Below are 22,994 nucleotides of genomic sequence, written 5' to 3'. Positions count from 1 at the left end.
CAGGATTTATCCTTTAACTCCCACATGAAGCAAACTTCAAGGACTGCCTTCTTTCACCTACGTAACATTGCAAAAACCAGGCACATCCTGTCTCAAAATGATGCCGAAAAACTAGTCCATGGTTCCTAGAGTCTCCAAAAGTAGACTGGGAGCCAGAGCCTTCAGTTATCAAGCTCCTCTCCTGTGGAACCAGGTCCCAGTTTGGGTTTGGGAAGCAGAAACCACCTCCACACTTAAGACTTTCCTCTTTGATAAAGCTTATAATTTGGGCTGGCTTGGGTGAGTCCTGAACCATCCTTTAGGCCTAGACTGCCGGGAGACCTCTACCCTCTCTCCTCCTCTCCATCTGTATGCATTTTTATCCCATTACAGAGACTGGATTTGTGGTTGTGGGCCACCTGCTGCCCCCATTTCCTGCTACTACTACTGCTATTATTGTCATTATTATTCCTATGACTATCAATCCTATTATTATTACTTTATTAATATTAATATTAGCACTATATATATATATATATATATATATATATATATATATATATATATATATATATATATATATATATATATATATATGTTTTTCATCTAAGCCATCAACCTGTCTCTTAGACCCCATTCCAGCTAGGCTGCTTAAAGATGTTTTACCCTTAGTCAATCTGTCTTTATTAACGGGCTATGTACCAGTCCTACAAAGTAGCTGTAATTAACCTCTTCTTAATAAGCCCACTCTTGATCCAGGGGTTTTAGCCAACTATACACCTATATCTAACCTTTCCTTTCTCAGATCCTTGAGAAAGCAGTCGCCAATCAGTTGTGTGACTTTCTAAATAACGAGGATTTTCAGTCTGACTGACAGTTTGAGAGTTTATTTGATTTTAATCTCTGACTTTAATCCAGTTTTTAATATTTCTAATGTGTTTTAATCCTTCATATCTTTGATTTGGATTACAGTTTATTATTTATATTTTCACATCTGTGCTCTTTTTGTGTGAACACCTGTCACTGACCTGCTCAGTTAAATGATTGAAACACAGCAGCAGTGTGACATGTTTTACTTTATTAAAAATACCTGCTTTGTTTTTCAGGATGACACTGAAGATGACGAATCAGTAAAAGTCAATAAAGAGAATATAACTTGTTTTTATGCTGTCATGACTGAACATGTTTGAATAAAGTTTTCTTCTAAAGACCAACAGTTTCAGTCAAACAGTGAAATGTTATTTAAAGGTGGTTTCAGTGAGTCACAGACAGCTGAGCAGTAATACACAGAAAAACATATGAAAAGTAGGAAAGTGGATTTAGAGGAACTTTGGTTTGGTTATAAATTCATATCTATGCCAACATTTTATTCAGTAATAATAAAACTAATAAAGCTAAAAAAGTGTAAGTACAAAAGTGGATTTACAGGTAGTAATAGTGCAATAATGAGTACTGTCAAGTTAAGTGTAGCAGATTACCCAGATTATTAGACGGTGGATATTGCACAGCAGTAATATAAGTATGAATAAATATTAATAAATAGGGAGTAATAAACTGAAAACAGAGTATATTGCACAAGAGTATTAAACAGAGAATATTGCACAATATTTCAAATATTGCAGTGATGTTAGAGGGAGGAGTTAAATAGTTTGATGGCCACAGGCAGGAATGACTTCCTGTGGCGCTCTGTGGTGCATTTTGGGGGATGAGTCTTCCGCTGAAGGTACTCCTTTGTTTGACCAGCATGTCATGGAGCGGGTGGAGACGCTGTCCAAGATGGCGTGTAGTTTGGCCAGCATCCTCCTCTCTGACACCACCGCCAGAGAGTCCAGCTCCACCCCCACAATGTCACCGGCCTTACGGATCAGTTTGTTGAGTCTGTTAGCGTCCGCTACCCTCAGCCTGCTGCCCCAGCATGCAACAGCATACAGGACAGCACCGGCCACCACAGACTCATAAAACATCCTCAGCATTGTCCACAATGTCCACACTGACCCCCTGGATGGAAACCGGGGTTGCTGGTGCCTTGGCCCTTCGTAGGTCTACAACCAGCTCCTTAGACTTTGTCACATTGAGCTGCAGATGGTTCTGCTCACACCATGAGACAAAGTTCCCCACCACAGCCCTGAACTCAGTCTCAACACCACCGCTGATACATCCCACCACAGCAGAGTCCTCAGAAACCTTCTGAAGGTGGCAGGACTCTGTGTGGTAGCTGAAGTCTGTGGTGTAGATGGTGAAGAGGAAGGGAGAGAGGACAGTCCCCTGAGGGGCCCCAGGGAGAGAGGACAGTCCCCTGAGGGGCCCCAGTGTTGCTGACCACGCTGTCCGACACACAGTGCTGCAGGCGCATGTGCTGTGGTCTGCCAGTCAGGTAGTCCACAATCCAGGACATGAGGGGGGCATCCACCTGCATCGCTGCCAGCTTCTCACCCGGCAGGGCTGAACGGATGGTGTTGAAAGCACTGGAGAAGTCAAAAAACATGATCCTCACCGTGCTTGCCGGCTTGTCGAGGTGGGTGTAGATGCGGTTCAGCAGGAAGATGATGGCGTCCTCAACTCCCAGCCGGGGCTGGTAGGCCAACTGAAGGGGGTCCGGGAGGGGTCTGACCATGGACCGCAGCTGTTCCAGCACCAGTCTCTCCAGGGTCTTCATTATGTGGGAGGTCAGTGCCACCGGACACACACACACACACACACACACACACACACACACACACACACACACACACACACACACACACACACACACACACACACGTACACGTGACTCGAGTCCCCCATGTCTGGTTTATGGTAGTTGGGTCAGATCACGTTCCCACCACAAACAAACTGCTCCAGAGTTCTTTTGGGACCGGACCGAGGCCACCTCCTCTCACGGGTCTCGGTGCGGTTGTTTCGTCGAACGAACCGTAATAACCGGGCAAACGCACCAGAGTTCGTTTTAACCAAACCAAACAGGTTAGGTGTGAAAGTAAGTGTTGGGCCACCACATGCTGCCAGAACAGCTTCAGAGCTCCTTGGTATTAATTCTACAAGTCTCTGTACTGGAGGGATGAACACATTCCAAAAGATAGTCCCTCATTTGGTGTTTTGATGATTGAGAGCGTTGTCTAACATGTCGGTCCAAAATCTCCCACAGGTGTTTAGTTGGGTTGAGATCTGGTGACTGAAGGCCACAGCATATGATTCACATCATATTTATATACATCATACTCAAACCATTCAGTGAGCCCTCGTACCCTATGGATGGGGGCACTGTCATCCTAGAAGAGACCACTCCACAGAAATGTTTCTAAGGGGGCAAGTAGACCCCAACCATACCAGCAAAATATCCCCCATAGCATAACAGAGCCCCCGGAGCCCCTCCCTGTAGGGGTCCAGCATTCAGGCCCGTACCGTTCTCTCGGTGTACGCCACACATGCACTCACCCACTCAAGAATATAGTGGAGGATAACTCATCTGACAATATCACTTTTTTCCACAGCTCTCTTGACCAGTGCCGATGGTTTCTGCACCACTGAACTCTCAGATGTGCCTTCGTCTTTCTAATGAGGGGTTTATGCACTGCAGCCCTACTGTAATATCCCTCTCTATACGACTGTGGATGGACTGTTCTTACAGTCGGATCATTACAGCCTGCATTGACATTCTCAGTCACCTGAGGAAGAGTTGCTCTTCTGTTCCTTACATATCGCACTAATACACGAGTATCACGCTCATCAAATGTGCGCTGTTGACAACAATTTTCTGACCCTGTTTACTTTCCTTTCAGAGGCAGAAACCTCGAGCAGAACCAGACTCAACGGTGGGCGGCCATCCGCCACTTGCCATCTTTTTTTTTTTTTAAGATTATTTTTTGGGCTTTTTGCCTTTATTTGATAGGAACAGCTGAAGAGAGACAGCAAATGTGGGAGAAAGAGAGGATGACATGCAGCAAAGGGATTCGAACCCGGGCCGCTGCGGTAAGGACTCAGAATCAACTGGGCATGCTCAGCATTTTTATACATGCCACCGAGCATGATTGGATGTTATTTGCTTAATTGTACTTAATTGAACCTAGGGGAAAATGCTGAGCTCCGTCAGTTTCTTTTGTTCACATTTTATGTTTAAGTCTTTCAACAACATGGACAGACAGAAAGTCTCAGTGTGTACCTTTCACCTCTCACCAGTCGGGGTTAATTGAGGTCAAGGACTGAAAGCTGAGAAGGATTCTGTAGACCAGATTCCTTCAGAATAAAACCCTGTGGTTCACGCTCAGTCACAAACACTGACAACACACTCAACTTTTGACACGTCGGTCATCTGCCCTGCTGTGGTCAAAAGCATTTTATAGAATCTGAATATTGATCCTTGGATTGATCAGGGATTTGTTGATTAATGAATGTTTGTATTTTGCAGATGTGGAACTGGATCTAAAACAGAACCGACTATCAGAAACTCGCCTGAGGTCAAAAGTCACTGACTTGACTACTTCAGACTCAGTAACACAATCAGAGTAATCTGATTACAGTAACTAAGTGGTTATAAGGGGTAGTTAACTGAGTAATCTGTTACAACCTGTCAGTGTCTCCTGGACTCCTACGAAGACTTTTAAACAAATAAACCAAAGAGTAAAAAGCAGAAAGTTTGTCCCAGACCCTTCAATGTCAGTAAACAGGTGAAATATACCAACACACAGAAACCTGAACCCACAATGATAAACACTCATCCTAACATCCCACAATGCACTGTTGCTCCACACCTGCTGTTTATTGGCTATAAACTTTTATAACCGACAATCAGATGTTAAAGTTTATAACATGTTGGATCCAGACTGAATATTATTATTATTAATGTTCAAACACTGAACAGTTATAACAGAAGCTCCACAGATGGCTTTATCACTTAATATTAACAATCAGTTCTTCTTAAGGAGATTAATATCACATATCGGACAATGTCAACATTAATATTAAATATTCTTTTATCAATAATTCTGAGGAAAATGTTCAAACCTTAAAAACTTTATCAGACAGAAACCTTCAAAATAAAATCACGTCTCTTTTATGTTCAGTAGATTCTACAAATACACCTCCTATTGCAAATACTGCAGTACTGGTGTAGGTGTTGGGACGGACCCATGGACTTTTGGTAATCTAACAGATCAGTAATCCCAAAAAGTAATCTGATTACTAGGGCTGCGCAGGATTGTTTCCGACTTGTATGATCCAAACATTTCCAATAACTCCAGAGCGTTGTAAAGTCCAAAAGTCAAAATTTATTGAAAAAAGATAGATGTAATAATTTCCAAAATTCCCAACATGTTTTTATCTAATGAAATATTCTGCTTCAATCCATATTTGATTGCCGCACACAAACTGAGGCAGCACCTGATGAATCACTTTATTCAAATTGAGGATTTTGTTCAAGGATTGTTTTGTTTTTTTAGGGTGACGACATCATAAAACATGACGACAGACATTTGAAGCCTCATTCGAAAACCTCAAGAGGCTTCGAGTGTAAAGAAATTAGGTACAGCCCTACTGATTACTTTTCCAGTTAACGTTTTAGAAACAAAGTTTATCAAACAACAGAAAAACCTGTTCAGAACCAGTTTGAGCTGGTTATAGTTTAGTGCGGATTAGTTAGTGAGGGGTAGTTAGGAGTAGTTATAGCCAGAGGAAGGTTAAGGATAGTTAGGGTTAGTTAAAGAGTAAAGAGTAGTTAGTAAAGGGGAGTTTAGGAAACTTAAGATAAGTTAGAAGCTAATGACTGGTAGATAGGGTTAGGGAGAAGGTGGACTTAGTTAAGATTAGTTAAGGGTAATTGGGGTTAGTTAAGGGTACTCAAGAGTTACTTTAGAGTAGTTGGGGGTTAGTTAAAGTTAGTGAGGGTAGGTGGGGGCTAGTTGAGGGTAGATGAGGGCAGTTAAGGGTAGTTGGGTGTACTAGTTAGCAGTAGTTTTGGGCAGTTTGGGGTGAGTTACAGGTAGTTAAGTTTAGTTAATGGTATCTGTGGTTCGTCAAGGTTTGCTGCGGTTAGTGAAGGTTAGCTGACTGTGCTTGTGGGTAGATATGGGTAGTTAACAGTAGTTTGTGGTAGTTATGGCCAGTTTGGGGATAGTCAATTCTCCAAGTGATGAAATAATATCCGCAGTTCGCATAATCTGGTTGAAATTCTTGCACTTGAAGATCTAATCATCACTAAAGCGTATGTCATGCAAGAGAGCCAATAAAAACAAATGGAATGGTCAAAGTTGTCATACTGACATTTAAGGTGTGTTGATTGATTCAACTCCTGCATTGAGTAACATGCAAGAAAACATTCCACCTTAAAAGTTGCTGGTAGCTACAGTTATGTGGGTATATGTGAAACAGAGAGTCACAGGTTCAAACCCTCTGAGCCAGGCAGCAGCAACAAACACAGCTGACAGGAAGTTCTACAAAAACCAAACAGTTTTATTTTCTTAATCATCACAGAGTGTGTGAGAGACTGTGTGTTTATATGTGTACAGTGTGGACTTGTGTATGTATGCCTATGTGTGTACCTGTGTACATATGTGTTTATGTGGGTTTGGTGAGCAGCTGGCTGGAGAAGTCGTACAGATCTTTGTTGACTTTCTTCAGAGTCTGAACTTCTTCTTCGAGCTCTGCGACACGAACTTTTGTGTTCTCGCCGTCACCAAACACCGACTGAAACACAACAAACACAGATTATTATAAATATATATCACAGAAATAAAAACACCATCAGACTGGTTAAACTGATTCCAGTCTCTCTGTTAGTCCTCTTACTTCTGTTTCTTCTTCTCCTCCTGTTATTTTAACTGTCAGCTATCCTTAATGGCAGCAGAGTGATGGATTGTGGGAGGATTTTCCTGCTGAGGTCAGTTATTATTCTTCATATTGTGTAAGTCATGTGTTTCATATTCTGGAGGTAAACTCATACATCATTCACAGTGCTTCTGCTGCCTTCAAACACCTGCTGTTTCAGTAGGACAGCTCAGTGTTTCTCTGAATTTCTTATTGTTCAGAGCTGATGGTTACTGTTGGTAAACACTGAAACTATTTCTGATACACACTACAGTAAACATCTGGATGTGACGGCACAGAGTCTTTGATTGGCCAGTTATCCACAGGAAGGAGACAGAGGATACGACCCTGTTTAATACATGTCACAATATTTACTGTGCCAATTTATCTGCGTAAATTTATTCTCCTCATAGAAACTCAAACATCTGTCTGTCCTCATCAAGATAACTGTATAATATATAAATAAAGATTTAAATCTTAGCTACTCAATACCTAATGTTGAAATTTACATACTATGGAATTTATAGCGTAAAAATATTTTACTATGAAAATAATCCGTCTGAATTATTATTTATTAAAAGTAAACAGTAAAAAGTTTTTACACTATAAATTCAGTTATGATTAAATTTCAACATACTGGCCCCGCCCACTCAGAGGGTTCAAGATTAAAGAAATATTTTACACATTTCACACATTTACCTCCATTCAATAAAATATCAGTCAAAGGGATGAAGATTGTGATGTTTCTGTTTGTTTTTTAATTATGTGACAAATCCTTTAGTCAGTTAACTGATAACTAATCAATGATTATAAAAGTGTTGATAACTGATAACTAATCAATGATTATAAAAGTGTTGATAACTGATAACTAATCAATGATTATAAAAGTGTGCTGTTGTGTGAATGTTTGAGGATTTATATAAAACACAAACACAAGAAGTAAACAGGAAGAGAATTCACAAAGACAGGTAAAGTCACACCTGGGGTACATCCCGACTCTCTTAATTGCACCCATGTTTCCCTCACTTGCGTATTGTCCTTGCACCTTAGTCCCTCCCACCGGGGACGCGTGGCGAGATGCAAGGAAACCATGCGAGGAGAGAAGAAACGAGGAAATATGTTTTTAGAGAAATGAGATGTCCTTTTCTCCGAAGCGTCACGTGAAGCAACATCCGTTTCTGATGACGGCGGCAGCTGATCACAGCTGGATCAGCTGTCAGTCGGCCTCAACAGCTGTAGAGACTTGATGGAGTTTGTGTCTGTACACATGTGCACTGTGCTGACACTAATTAAAGGCCCACAGTGATCACTGCCAGAGCAGCAGTGTTTTCTCTCTGTAGCCTGTTACCTGGTTAACAAACACCTGCACATGAAGAACAGCTGCATTCTGTTTTTATACTGTGTACTGCTTCCTGCTCAGAGGCACGGGGATCATTTCTACTGGCGGAATGCGTTTGTATTATTTATTCATTATTTGCATCTGTATTTATTGATAATCTGTATGCTTGCTCACGGCTCCTCAGAGATCACTCCTCGGAGCAGATATTAGAGCTTTGGACGGCCTGAAAAACGGCGGACCAGAATGACTTCTGGTTCAAGCGAGGAGCGAGGAAACATCAAATAAGAGACTTGTACCCCTGGTGGACTGCTGAAGCCCCGCCCCCTCTCACCTTGTCAGTCACAGCATTCATCAACGAGTTCAGCCTATCAGCTTTCTGCAGGTACGTCTCCTCCTCCTCCTGAAAACACAGGAAGAAGATTTCAAAATAAAAGAAATGTAAGATCTGCAGTCTGTGACTTAAAAAAAATCTTGACTGTAGTTTCAAAATAAAGGCCATTTTTTAAAACTAATTTGAGAATCAAGGAAAATATGAAAATAAAATCCAGTCTAATTTCAGAATAAAAGAAAGATTGTGAGTTTTGTTTTTAAAATAAAGATTTTGAAGCAAATTTGAAGAATGCTTTTGGATCCAATTTCAAAATAAAATAATGTTTTGGTCACATTTCAAAACAACAGATTTTAAATCTAACCTAATTTCAAATTAAAAGACTTTTGGTCTAAAAGTGAAACAATCTCAGTTTTAATTGATGGATCTCGAAAACTTTGACGCTAAAACTCTCTGAACTGCTGTTAGCGCCCCCTACAGGCTGCAGAGCTCATTACAAACCACATCCTGGTGCTTTGTCTGAACAGTAGAGGAGCATGGGACATTTGTCACTAGAGGCGCTAGAGGAAAGATCACGGAGTCATTAATATCCAAAGGGTTCATGTTTGATTATTGTAAATATTATTGTTTCTGTTGTTCTAGTTTAAAATGATCAATCAAATCAAATTTATTTATATAGCACGTTCAAAAACAACCAGAGTTGACCAAAGTGCTGTACAAATTAAAGTCAATGGCACAACACAACAACAGCGAGTAGAATGACATCAGTAGCAAAAAGGCATACGTAAATGAAGAAGTCAGTATTTGTTTACATTTAGTTAAATTGTCTATTAGCAGGTTCTGCTTGCAGTCGCATGGATGTACAGGTAACTATCACTGGATTACTTTGATACTGAAGAAAACCAATGATTCTCAGGCAGGTTCTTTTTTCTGATTTCTAAGAGGATTTATGGACGTTTATTCTGGATGGACATCAGACATAATGATATCCTCGGGAAGTGTAAGTCCCACTGAATGATTTATTTGTGTTTCATATCTGTGTTCAGATCAGAGTTATGACTCCCCCCAACACTTCACCTGCTGACTCACCTGTGTGTAGAGTCCAAGTCGGACGCACACCTCTCCTGACTCTCCACCGTCACCCTCGGAGGCGTGCAGGTGTCGGCTGAAGCGTGGCAGAGGGATGGCAGGCCGAGTGTCGGGCAGGAACATGTTAGCAGGAGCCGCCATGATGACGGCGTTCGTCACCGGACCTGAACACACAGACAGGAAGTGAGTTCAGAGGACTACAGGTATCAGGACTGTGCTTAATGTTACCATGAAGATGGCATGTCTCCGAACTATAACAACCATAATTCATCCGTCCTGTACATGAGCGCAGGTCAGATCAGTTTAAAGCCTCAGATGTGTTTTGTAATTGTGAAGCAGTGAAGAAGTTTTTTGTCGGGTTCATTCAGAAGGTGGGGAATCACAGCTGCAACTAATCTTAATTATTTTCATTATTTATTAATCTGCTCATTTTTTCCATTAATTGATTATTCGTTTAGTGTACGAAATGTACAAACAATAACAAATAGTCCAGTCAGCTGGTGACGACATATGGAGCGAGAGTCTGCGCAGTAGTGTCCGGGTAGGAACCGTGGTATCAAGGTACCCCCCAAACACCCGGCCAACTCAATCGCGAGCCGGCCTCAGCTGTGAATCATGACGTCTAACCCCCGTTTTATAGCAAGTAACTAATTAAACCAAACTCATCAGACACCCCAGATGTCAGGAGAACAAATACCAGTTTACCATAAATAATCATATCATCGAACACAGTGTGAGTCATACATACCTGGGTGTAACCATAACAGCATCAGGGCGTTTCAACATCGCAGTGAACGCACTAAAAGAAAAAGCTCGGAGCTCTAAATGCAATTAAGAGACAAATTTTCCACATCCCAATTCAAATCTGGCTTAAAATATTTGATAGTGTCATCCGGCCCACTGCGCTGTCTGGTGGTGAGTCTGGGGTCCACTCACCAGAGCTTTACCCGCCGGGACAAACGTCCAGCAGAGTCTCTACATGCAGGACTCTGCAGATACATTTCACACAGAAAAACACCAACAGATGCTTGTGGAGCAGAATCAGGCAGATACCTACTGATAATTAACATTCAAAAGAGAGCGCTCACATTTTTAATCATCTTAAATCCAGCCCCCTAGACACCCTCCAAACACAAGAGCTGAGCCCAGAAAAGAGTCCCCATGTGAGTCAGTGCTGAGACTCACTGCCCCCCCTCAGAATGTTATTGGGCCCTAAAAAGAGATGAACTGCCAGAAAATCTCTATACTGTCAGAGATAGAAAGCAGAGACAGATCCTCAGTGACCACAAACTGGCAAATCGAAAAAGGAAGACAAAAAAATCATGGCAACCAAAAGAGAACAGAATATGTGGTCATTGTTCAACAGGTGAGCCTGAGACAGAGATGCACTTCCTCCTAAAACATCCAATGAAATAAGCAACATTTACTTTAACAAGTTTCACTTTGTGACCTCAGATTTCAAAGAGCTTAATGAGCTCTCAAACTTAAAAATACTCCTAGGAGAAGCCGACAGGGCAGATCTTGCTGCCCAATATGCATCAACGTGCCACAACCTGGGGGACAGAGAGTGACCTAGGGCCTGTACTACAAAGCAGGATTTGGGGTTAATGAGGTAACTTCAGGTTTAACCCTGGGTTTTCAGTCCTACGATAGTGGTTCACTTCTTACTGGGGCACATCGCCATGGTAACTTATGCTGAATACATAACCTTAACTAGAGGAAATTGGAGCGAATTAACGGCTGGTTCACATTTACTAGTTTTACGTACGGCTTTGCTAAAAAAAACCCCTGCAATTTACAATTTGGCCGTTAGGGGGCAGCCACGGTCTATGTAAAGAATTATAAGGTCCTTCGAAAGCGAGCCCTGGCAATTACAGCTTCTTTATCATACTTTCCGTATAATTGCGTCTTTGACACTAGTACTTGTGGACTTTGACTCAGGGTGTGCCATGCCCAAGGACAGGCACATGGTCCTGGGGAGACCTACAGGACCCAGGACACCCCTCCAGCTGGAGATTCATCCCCCCAGGATAAGCACTCTTGCTGGGTAACAAATCATGCCATAGGCCCTGGGTCTTCCAAATCGAGCAGTACAAGGTCCCTCAGCTGGCACTTGGTCTTTGGGAGACCTCCAGGAACCATGACCCCACTCCAGCTGGAGCTCCATGCCCCAGGATGGGCACTCATTCCTGGGGAGACCTCCAGGAACCAGGACCCCCCACTCTGGCTGGTGCTCCATGCCCCAAGACAGGCACTTATTCCTGGGTATAGTTCTCCTAATGTGGCCCTGGGTCTTCCAAAGCCTGCTTTACAAGGCCCTTCAGGTGGCACTTAGTCCTGGGTAGGCCTCTGGGAACCAGGACCCGCCTCCAGCTGGAGCTCCATGCCACCAGATGGGTACTCATTCCTGACCTCCAGGAACCAGGACCCCAACCAACTGGGGCTACATGCTCTAGGATGGGCACTCATTCCTGGGTAACAAATTTCCCCAAAAATATGTTGCATTTTAGAAAGAAACAGCCAAAACACAGAGTAAATTACAATGTTATCTGGCCTTCAAAAGAGATTTCACACTAGCAAATGACCTGACCACAATAAAAACTCCTAAATAAAGAAAAGTCTTGACAATGTCCCAGTGTGACAGGACAGGTAGAGACACACAAATATAACCAGAATATATATCCTGAATTTGAATCCAAAACAGACATGCAGAAACTCCCCTATTTACTGGGAGAAATCCCCAAATGTGAAGTGATTGCAGCAAAATTCATCTCCTCATGAGAACAACAAGTGAGAATTTTCACAGGTTGCTGTGGAGGCGTCAGGAATCGTATTAGCAATTGGGTAAAAACAGCATTTTTAGTGCTAAAAAGGACTTTGGATCTATGGCAGTTGTTAGATATTAAGTCAGAGAAGTATTTCGTTCTCGCTGCTTTAACAGTATCCTGGTATTGAGTCAGGTGGTTTTTAAGCATCTCGTAGATTTGTAGCTTATCTTTCTTCCATTTTCTTCCTGCAGTGCTGTCTAAGAGCACGGGGAGTGTCATTAACCCAGGGCTGAGCTTTACATTTAGATCGTCTGGTCTTAAGAGGGGCAACAATATCAAGAATATTAGTGCAGGTGGAAATAAATAATGATATCATTCCCTCAGCACTCAGGAGTGCAGGAGGAGATTATAAGGAGCAGGTACAGGGGGCAGCTGTACAAGCGCTAGAAAATCTTATGATGGAACAAGCTAGTCAAGTTCAGACCTCCATTTATATGTTCTCTGGTTTTACTCCAGTGTTTGGACCTAATGTTGATATTTGATCAACTCATTTCACATGTTAGAAACATGGTGAACAAACCATCTGGAACATTTTTTACTCAAGTTGTTTCTTTTTTTTTCTGGGTTCTAAATTGTATTAATTTACATTATAATAAAACATGAAGTCTATGTCTCCTCATGTGTGTCTTTATAGTCTCAGCAGACTGTCCAGCTTCAGTTTAATAATCTGCTCTTATGTCCAGCTTGGATCATATTTCAGTCTTCATTACATCATTTCCTGTCCTCCTCCTTCATTCTGTTTGTTTCATAATAAAGTTAATATTTTCAGCCTCTGGCTTAAAAATAACTCTCCTCCAAAAGCTGCAGCCGACCTTCACTTTATTCGTTTATGGGACTCTTCAACTTTTGAACCCGAGAGCTGATCTCTGATTGGTCCATTACTGTCAGTCTTCTACAAACACACTGTGAATCATCTTAACGCTGTATCAGGGCTCTCTGAGCTCTGATTGGACAGATGGATCGGACTCTTCAGTCTGACGGGTAGACGGCCATCTGGATCACACTCAACTTGACCACCACTCAGGTGTTTCCTTTAAACCAACACGCGTTCTCTGTCGAGAAACAAAACAACACTGTACGAGACAAAAATGGGGGTTCCAGAGCGAAACATGAGCATTTTCCAATTTCGTTTCTCTAAAGTTTGTCGTCTGTTCAAACACCTAAAATAACCAAATCCTGTGCCGTATAAGATCAGGAATTTTCTTTACTGAAAAAAAACAAAACACTGAACATAATCCAAGTAGTGATTAGATGTCTCTTACCTTAATAAAGTTTTTGTACCAACACCTAACTAAACTTTAGTTTGTTTATTTTACAGTATTTGGTGAGAATACTAACTATGACACTGCATCATCTTTTTTAATTTTAACATCTTCAAGTGTCAGCACTCATCCATCAGACGCTGCTCGTTAGCTTTCTGTGACTTCCATCTAATGAAATGTTAATGATCCTGCAGGGTTTGACCAATTTCCTCTTTTTGCATGCTGCAAATATTTTTCATCTGTGAAGTGATGATTTTTCATCTTCAGTCGATGCGAGCTGTAGTTATATTCAGCTGAACACTTCAGCAGCGACACGAGGAGATGAGCTGAAGGTCGAGTCAAAAACTGACCATCAAACTTTCATCACATCACAAGTCTGACAGGAGACCAAACTGAAGAACCCCCCCCCCCCCCAAAAAAAAACTCAATTCAAAATAAACTCAAGAGTTAGAATTTAAAATTTAGTTCAAGAATTTTAAACTAAAAACAAAAATATAATTTCGTCATTTATTTCTTTGAATCTCCTCTGCTGCTGCTGTTAGTACTTCTACTTTTACTCATGTTCACTAAAAAAGAATCTAGAGATTTTTGTTTTAAATAGTCTTTTCTGTAAAATGAACCACAAATGCTCATCACTTGTTAACAAAACTGCCAAAAACAGCCACAGAAGCAAAGAATGATCAAGAATTATGTCAGATTAATGGTTCCCGAGCTCTGTCTGCTCCGTTACTTGGGTTAGGGCACTTCATCGTACCTCGTCATATCGAGACTGCAAGATGAAAAAGATTTTATCTGTGACGTCCTGATGAGTGGAGGTTTAGTTTACCTGCCAGGTGTTGATAAATTAGAATCAAAACAAGGAAACAAACCACACTACCCAAACTCCACGATAAAGATCTAAAATTAAACAAAACTGTTCACTGTGTAACCAGATTGCCTCACAGAACGACAGACTGCTCAAACATCATAAACTGGGCACGTACTTCATTAAGTTCTTCAAGTTCTTTTAAAGGATTTCACTGTGAAATATTAAAGCTGCTCTACTTCTGATTTGTCAGTAAAATATTTAAGCAGCTCTAAGTTTCTCAGTCTGTTCTCTGAAGGGAAACTCTGGATTCTGTCCTGCGAGTTTTTCAAGGAGTTCTTGTTGTCCTCTGTGCGGTGTCTGGACTCAGCCCCAGGTCAGGTCCAACTATGGTTGCCAACTTTCTGAAAATGGAAATGGGGAGTGTCTACGTGCCTCCCCGTGCTGATTTTGACAGAGAATCATTTAGAAATTAAAAACATATTTAGCGCTCTACTAGTGCTACGTTCTTATGTGAGTGCTTTGATTGATAAATGGCTGATCCAGAACAGACTGACTGCTGTTTATGTTGTTAAAAAGAACGTAACAGTATTCCTTCTCCAATTTATAATTTAAATTGTGTACATGACAACATGTGAGCACCTGCTTCAGTCTTTTACTCAGAAGCTTTAAATCCTCACAAACATGAAATCAAGTGTTGATGTTCAGAAGATTAGACGTGAATAAATGTGTAGTGACCAATAAAAGCAGCGACCTGTTTAAACCAGACAAAGGAATCTGCCGCAGCAGAAGCTTTAGTCTGCTCAGCCTCTACTTCAATCTGTTAAAAAAATACATTTTCATTCTTTTAACAGAAACAACTCTTGATTTCCAGCTTATCAGAAGGAAGCCACAAAGACAGAGCGGGTCTCTGCTCTGCCTTCAATCAGTAAATCAGCAGCTGAGCTGACGAGGTAACGCTCTGCCAGACTCATTTCACGCCAACAAAAGCTCCAAATCACATGTGGGAGTCGATTTACTGACGCTCAGAGAGCAACAACCTTCAGTCCTCCCAGAAAACACTCAAATCCCTCCACAATACAAACTGATTCCAGTGTTTTTTCTCCTTAGGGAGGTTTTCCTGCCTGCAGCGCCAAGCCTCGGTCTGCTGTCACTCCAACTTCCTGTCTGGGGACTTTTCAAATTAATTTCTCTCAGATTACCTCGAGGATCAATTTAAGACGACAAGCCACTCGAGGAACAGGAAGGATGTTTGCAGTAATGACAGAGAGCCGCGTCACACTTATTGACGAATCCAGTGACAAACGCGTGATAATTAAAACAGGAGGCTGCTCATTTCCATACTGAAGGAAACAGCTCAGATCTGCTTTAACCAGGTGGACAGAGCAGACCATCAAACAGACAACTGAGCCTGATCGGGTGTGTCTTCACCTTAAATCCTCGTGAACAACCCCCTCACATCAATTACAGGAGAATCTCCCAGTATCAGATCAATCATCACACATCTTCACTGAATAACATATATAATAATAACATAATAATAATAATAATAAGTAATTTATAACTATAGTTACAAAAAGCTGAACCAAATTAACATTTGATTCTGGATTCAGATCCTATAAAATGATACTGAATACTATTATTAATTAATACTATACTAAATACGTATATTATTACTGATATGAAATTAATATTTAATGCTGAGCTCAGGGAGTCAAACCTTCAGCCATGACAGTGTTAGTGCCTTGCTTATGGGAAGCAATCACACAGATCAGTCTGCAGTGCTGATGTTTCTGTAACTGAGCAGCTGAATAAAACATTGAGCTGCAAAGACTCCTGACAGACGACGAGGAGGGCGAGAAAATAAAAAAAGAGGGGGGGAAATGACCGCCAGGTGACCTCACAGGTAAAGAGACAGAGACGTTGCAGCCTTAAAGCTTCAGGAAACTTTAATGTTGAAATATAAAAACCAACCTGTGAGTTGATCCGTCAGACTGACAGAAACAGGAACAAACTGTTTACTTTCACAATAAAAGTTATTCAGACTAATTATTCATTGAAAGAAAGAAATAGAGATATTCAAGACAAGTCTGACCTCCTGCTAGCATCCGGAGAAATAAACATGTTAAGTTTGTCCTGAGGGTGGCGCTACAGGAAAGGTCATGTGGTCATTAAAATCTGAAGAGTTAATTCTCTGGAGAGCAGGAAGGATATTTTTCCTGCTGCTAATCTCATTTTTAGGTTGCAGCTACAGTTTGTGAATATTAATAAGGCTAGCTTAATTAACGTTAATGTTGATTAATTTAGTAGCTACCAATAAAAACTGCAGTATTTCTGGCTTGTCTCCCAACAACAGATGATCACAGATCTAAACCGAATCCTGTGCTTATTTATAACTTTAGTTAGTTGCGAATGATGAATCTTAATGAGATTTGGTAAGGGATTCGAAAGGATTCGATGATTGCTATCAAACGCTAACAGTGGTAAAATTCGAAATGTGAAAATAGCACCATTTGATTACGCGTAGGTTTTCTGTGTACAAGCGAATAACTCTGGTAACTTACCAAGGTTATATATTCATTAAAATATGATATTTACATAGTAAACAAAGCCTTCCACGTGGCTTAAAAAAATAAATGTTGCATATTAAGTCAATTAAATAGTAGTAATTTGACTGAGCCAGTGTTTTACAGTTCCTATAACAGTGCTGCGTCTGGCTGTGAGCTGTGGTCATCTTCCACTGTCCAGTTCACCTTTCAACTACACCTCCTGTCCACGTGTGCCATTTAAGTTAAGAAGTTAAGAAAGATGATAAAACTCTTACTTCTGCTTTTTAAAGTAGGATGTGTCCCACCACTGAAGGACTCCGAGGCACTTGATAAAAACAGGCCCAGGACATTTCAGGACTAACTGACTAGAGATGCTTGTCGAGATGCTCTGAAAATTGTACAAACATCTCTGTATTTAGTGTAAGAGCATCATCCAGACATTAAAGATTGAGTTTCCTGAAGCTGTGAGGTCAAACGGCTGCCTGTCCAGCTGAAGTGTCCTTGAGCAAGACTCTGACCCTCCATCTGCTGCCTCATTAACAGTCTCTGAGGACCGAGCTGACAGACACAAATGTAAATGTGAAGAGACCCAAACAGGGCTGAACGCTAAGGACACACCCCCTCGATGAAACGATGCTCCGGTCGCCATGACAACACGCCATGAATAATTCAGAGAGACAGAGACAGGAGATAAACGAGGACAGTCAGATATCCTCCTCTGTAATGTCACAAAACATCCTCGACCCTCTGACCCTGACAAGAGTTACACTGGTTTTATACTGGTTCAACATTCAAACTGGTGATTTTAACAGATGAACTGGAAATCAAACTTCAGTCTGAATACAATTAAACACACATTCGGATTCAATAAGACATCAAACACATCAATGTGTCTATTAAAAAACCTGACATCTATTCAGACTGTGAAAAGCTTTAATTTGTGATGAAAATTTTAAAGATATACGTTTACGGTCGGGTTTTGGTACTTCAGCAGTGAAACTCTTCCTCTCTGGATAAAACCACAGTGTGATGGAAGACGGAGGTTTGTACTGTACTTAAAAGTCAAAGTATATTTCTTGCTTGTTGTGGTAATAGAAAGTGACTAATTATCTCCCACTCAATTACAAATATTGATCGGCCACTTGGCTCAGGCTGCTGGAATTACACTAATGGTCTAAATGTAGTCCAACATGGAGACATAAATCAGACTGGGAGTGTGTTAGAGGCTGAAGATCTGCCAACACACTGCAGATACTCCCAGAGAAAACACCCTGCAGCCACACAGACTGAGAGGGTTTACACTGAACACCTGGACTCACCTGAACACAACACCTGGACTGACAGGGACCCACCTGAAGAACACACCTGGGTCGCCTACTTTTAGCTTCACAGCATCCCTGACCTCATGTTAGAGGCATCATTCTTATTTGAGCTAAGTTTCATGAAATGTAGTTTTTATATTTGGGAAAACAAAGCACAGGTACTCTGTATCACCTTGAGTTGAAGTATCAGATTCAGTATTGGGAGAGAAATGTCTGATTGGTCCTTCGCTACCGAAAATGTCACTGCACTTTGATAAGTTATTTGATTTTTTTTTACTTTTGATAATTCATAACAATTACCACATACTATATCTGACAGTCAGCCCTGTGACAGACAGACCTGTCCAGGTGTACCCCGGTGCATGCTGGGATAGGCTTCAGCCACCTGCAACCCCCACAAGTATAAGTGGGTACAGATAATGGATGGATGGTGTCTGATTTGTCGCATGGTCACATGATTAGTGCCAGCTGTCTATGGTGTTCAAGTGACCAGATGAAGCGACCCCCGCAGTGCAGGTGTCATCTAATGTTTCGATCTAATCAATCTGTTTAAGAGAGTCATTGATAATCAGAACGATCCCAGACAAAAACTACTTTGACAAAAATCCTGCTGTTCTTTAGATTCATTTGACATATGCTTTTGTCCAAAGGGACTCACAGTCGGGGCGTTCAAACTCCAGAGGAACAAGAGCATCAAACCAGAAGAGCGAAGGATTTAAGCAATGTGCAGTGATTGCTTTACAGAACTGTCAACTCGTTACGCTCCATTTCCATCTTCAGGCTGACATTGCCTCCAATCTAACCGATTTCCATGGGGAGGGGGATTCGTTTTTCCCTAACCAATCACTAGAGACCAACGTATCCGCCTGAATCTAACTTCATTTTAAGTCAACACTGATGTGTAACCATGCTAACCATGAAGCCAACATACTTTGCCTGATAGACAGAACTCGTTACAGTCCATTCCAATAGTAAATATCTAATAAGCAGGGCGAATTCGTGCCCCCCAAATTATAAAAGTGAGCAAACTATAGATAGATAAAATTATTCATTATTAAACTCAGACACCAGGGGCTTTAATCAGATGAGTTCAACCTCCCCATGGTATTTACCATCTGTATGTCATATGGACTTCGTCCACAATGACACCAAGCAGCTTCTCTCGGTAGATTTTGGAATTTAGCACGTTCATCCATTTGTCGTTCAGTAGCCATGTCTCGGGGGTGCCGAAAACAAGCGAGAATTGGCCGTTTAAAATATCCCTGTCGCTGTGCACACCAAGCTGTATCGCCGTCAAATCTAAGCTTCGCAGCTTCCTTGATTTGGTCATCACTATTTGCTTCTCCCAACCCATTTCCTCAAGTACCAGAGGGGCAAGGTGGTAGTTGAGACTCTTCCCAAATCCAGTGTGTAGAACTAAAAACAAACATCCCCCCTTTGAATAAAGGCCTTCAAAGTAGAGTGCTGTTCGAATTTTAAAGTAATGCAACGCAGGGTGCTGACCAACCATCGGGGGCAATTTGGGGTCCAGTGTCCTGCCCAAGGACACTTCATCAGGTGGGGATCGAATCGCCAACCCTTTGATCAGTGGACGACCCGCTCTAGCTCCTGAGTCACAGCACCCCGCTTACAAGATTACAGATTTATCAGAACAGACAAATACCCCTAATAATAAGTTTAATTTAAAGATTAATGAATAATTTTCTGAAATAACATCAGTCTGATGTTAAATTCCGCCCTTAAATTCGAGGTTGTAAAAACAAACTTATACCCCTTTTACACTGGACAAAGACCATTTTCCGTTTCATGCTGCAGACAGTTTTATGCTTCCATCATCTGCAAATATCAAACCTCTTATGAGAATTAAAATCTTGGACATGAAACTGATACGATCTCATCACTGTCATGTTCCGAAGAAATTAAATATGTTCAGTTTTGTTCATTTCATTCAATTAGCTGAGCATATGAGCAGCTCCTCAGGTGCTCAGTGACCTGCTGGTTCCTCTCAGGTAACTTGGGTGCGTCTATGGGGAACAGTAAGGCGTCATTTAGTAAATCAAGACTTTGTTTGATCAACATGTGAAATCATGACTGAGATCAGTTTAAACTCAGATATTTAAAGAGGGATCAGTCGTGTGAAATGAGCCGGTGCTTCTCACTATAGGTTTTATGGTTTTGGTCATTTTATTGTATCACTGTAAACATTATTGGCATATAAAATTAGCTTGTGTATTAGTATGTGGCATTGGTTCATGCTATATAAAATAAATAAATCCACATGTCAGTGTGTCAAAGGTCGTGGCTGCTGGGAAACACAAAGTCAAATCTCAAATATCAAAATCAGACTGATGCTCTAGTGTGTTTCCATCCACCTGTTTTAATCAGCATTTTCAATTTGCGCATAAAATAAAGTGTCAAATGAACTTTTCATATTATTATGAAAATTGTATGAACTTTTTCTTTCACCAACTTCTTCCTTAATAATTGTTCTTATTTCAGTTTACTGGTTTTTCCCCCCTTTTTCTTTTAATTGTTTGAGCTTCATTTCTCTGCATTTATTTCTGCCCATCAGCACAACCCCAGATTCCTGTTTCAGACTGTGGATCAGTTAGTTAACGCTGCCTCTCCTTGTGCCCCTGCTGAGTGTGATGCTGATTGTGAAAAGTTTCTTTTGCACTTTGCTGGAAAGGTGGAGTTAATAAGATCTGGTATCACCCCCAATCCTGCCTTTTTAGATGTGGATCACCCGCTCAGGGATTCTTTGAGCAATTTTTCTGCTGTTACGCTGCCTGAACTCGCAGACATCATGTCGCTTTTGAGAGTGTCCTCCAGCCCTCTGGACAAAATCCCAACTAGGTTTCTATTGGAAGTTATGGATTGTATTGCGCCCCTTTTACAAATTATTATTAACAGCTCGCTGTCTACTGGCTGCGTCCCTGATTTCTTTAAAACAGCTTGCGTCCAGCCAGTCCTAAAAAAACCTGGGCTTGATCCCACCCTCCTGGATAACTATCGCCCAATCTCCAAATTGCCTTTTATTTCAAAGATTCTCGAAAAACTTGCATCTAAGCAGCTTCTTGCTGCTGTGGAAAACAATAATACCTTTGAAAAGTTCCAATCTGACTTTCGTCAGCACCACAGCACTGAGACAGCCCTTCTCAAAGTCACCAATGACCTTTTAATGAATGCAGACGCAGGCATGTGTTCAGTTCTGCTGCTGGACTTCAGTGCTGCCTTTGACACAATTGATCATGGCATTCGTTTAGACAGACTGAGGCACTGGGTGGGCATATCTGGCTCTGCACTAGACTGGTTCTCATCTTATCTGTCCAATAGGAAATTCTGTGTCAGCATTAATAACTTCATGTCATCGTTTTCCCACATCAACTACGGTGTGCCTCAAGGCTCAATTCTGGGACCAATACTGTTCTCCTCATACATGCTTCCTTTGGGTGATGTCATCCGCAGACATGGTATTTCTTTTCATTGTTATGCAGATGACACACAGTTGTACCTCCCTGTCGAGCCCACTGACCTTAGTACGCTGAGTTCTCTGCAGGACTGCCTGTCTGACATAAAACACTGGATGTCGATACATTTTCTTCAGCTCAACTCAAATAAAACTGAAATCCTTGTTATTGGGCCCCAACACATCACTAAACAAATACTGCCATCTACTGGTAACCTGTCACAACATATCAAGCCTGTTGCAAGAAATCTTGGTGTCCTGTTTGATAGCAGTTTATGTTTTGAGCAACATATCACTAAGCTTGTCCAATCATGTTTCTATCACCTAAGAAATATTGCAAAAATCCGATAAATTTTAAATCTTAGTGATGCAGAAACTGTTGTACATGCTTTTATCTCCTCACGCCTCGATTACTGTAACAGCCTGTTCACTCGTCTTAATCTAAAAACTCTGACAGACTGCAGACTGTACAGAACTCAGCAGCTCGGCTGTAAACCAGGACCGAGAGGTGCGACCACATCACACCTGGTTCAGCCTCTTTACATCGGCTCCCTGTTGGTTTCAGGATTGATTTTAAGATCTTGTTGATTACAAATCCAGTGTGTAGAACTAAAAACAAACATCTCCCCTTTGAATAAAGGCCTTCAAAGTAGAGTGCTGTTCGAATTTTAAAGTAATTGAGTAATTGATTGGCTAATCATTTACCCCACGCAGCCTCTCCCAGTCACTCAGGGTATGATGAAGATGAAAAGTGGTTCAGATGATGTCAGAGCTGGTTGTAGAGTGAAGAGGTCTCACTCTGAAACCCCCAGCAGAGCCGTTCTGCTGTCAAAGGGATGTTTCTTAATAACAGTTTGAGCGATTTGACATGTTGAGGCTCGACAGCCTCGAGGAGACAGAAACATTCGGCTCTGCAGAGCTGCAGATAGACTGTGGAACTGATTCATATCTTTCTTTTCCCACTTTCCTTCTCGCCATCATGAACTCTGACTGAACCTCATGCTTAATATCCGTTTATATACACAGCTGAAGAGTAACAGAGGTGACAGCCTTTTAAAAGACAAATGATCAACTCTGGATGTAATCAGCAATTTGTTATTTTTGATTCAGTAATGAATAACAGACAATAATGTGTCAAAATGTCCATCTTTAAATTAGTGAATGTTTCTTCAGTCCAGAAACATAAAGAGATTTATTTCTAATGAAACAGAGAAAATATTCACAGTAGA

General features: G+C 41.3%; 1 protein-coding gene across 1 annotated transcript in view; it reads right to left on the bottom strand.

Annotated features, from left to right (window-relative positions):
• Window positions 1-4,706: 4,706 nt before the first annotated feature.
• Window positions 4,707-22,994, bottom strand: part of wdr18 (WD repeat domain 18) — a 36,155-nt gene continuing 17,867 nt past the window's right edge. Inside the window, exons 8-10 of the mRNA XM_044201188.1 lie at window positions 9,531-9,694; window positions 8,445-8,513; window positions 4,707-6,654 (exon numbers count right to left, since the gene is read on the bottom strand). Coding sequence (XP_044057123.1) covers window positions 6,526-6,654; window positions 8,445-8,513; window positions 9,531-9,694 — 362 coding nt within the window. The 3' untranslated portion in view covers window positions 4,707-6,525. The remainder of the gene's footprint in view (window positions 6,655-8,444; window positions 8,514-9,530; window positions 9,695-22,994) is intronic.

The sequence above is a fragment of the Siniperca chuatsi genome, linkage group LG6 (genome assembly GCF_020085105.1).
Source record: "Siniperca chuatsi isolate FFG_IHB_CAS linkage group LG6, ASM2008510v1, whole genome shotgun sequence".
NCBI lineage: Eukaryota > Metazoa > Chordata > Actinopteri > Centrarchiformes > Sinipercidae > Siniperca > Siniperca chuatsi.
Note: the sequence above shows the minus strand (reverse complement) of the source record. Positions and strands in the feature narration are given on the sequence as shown.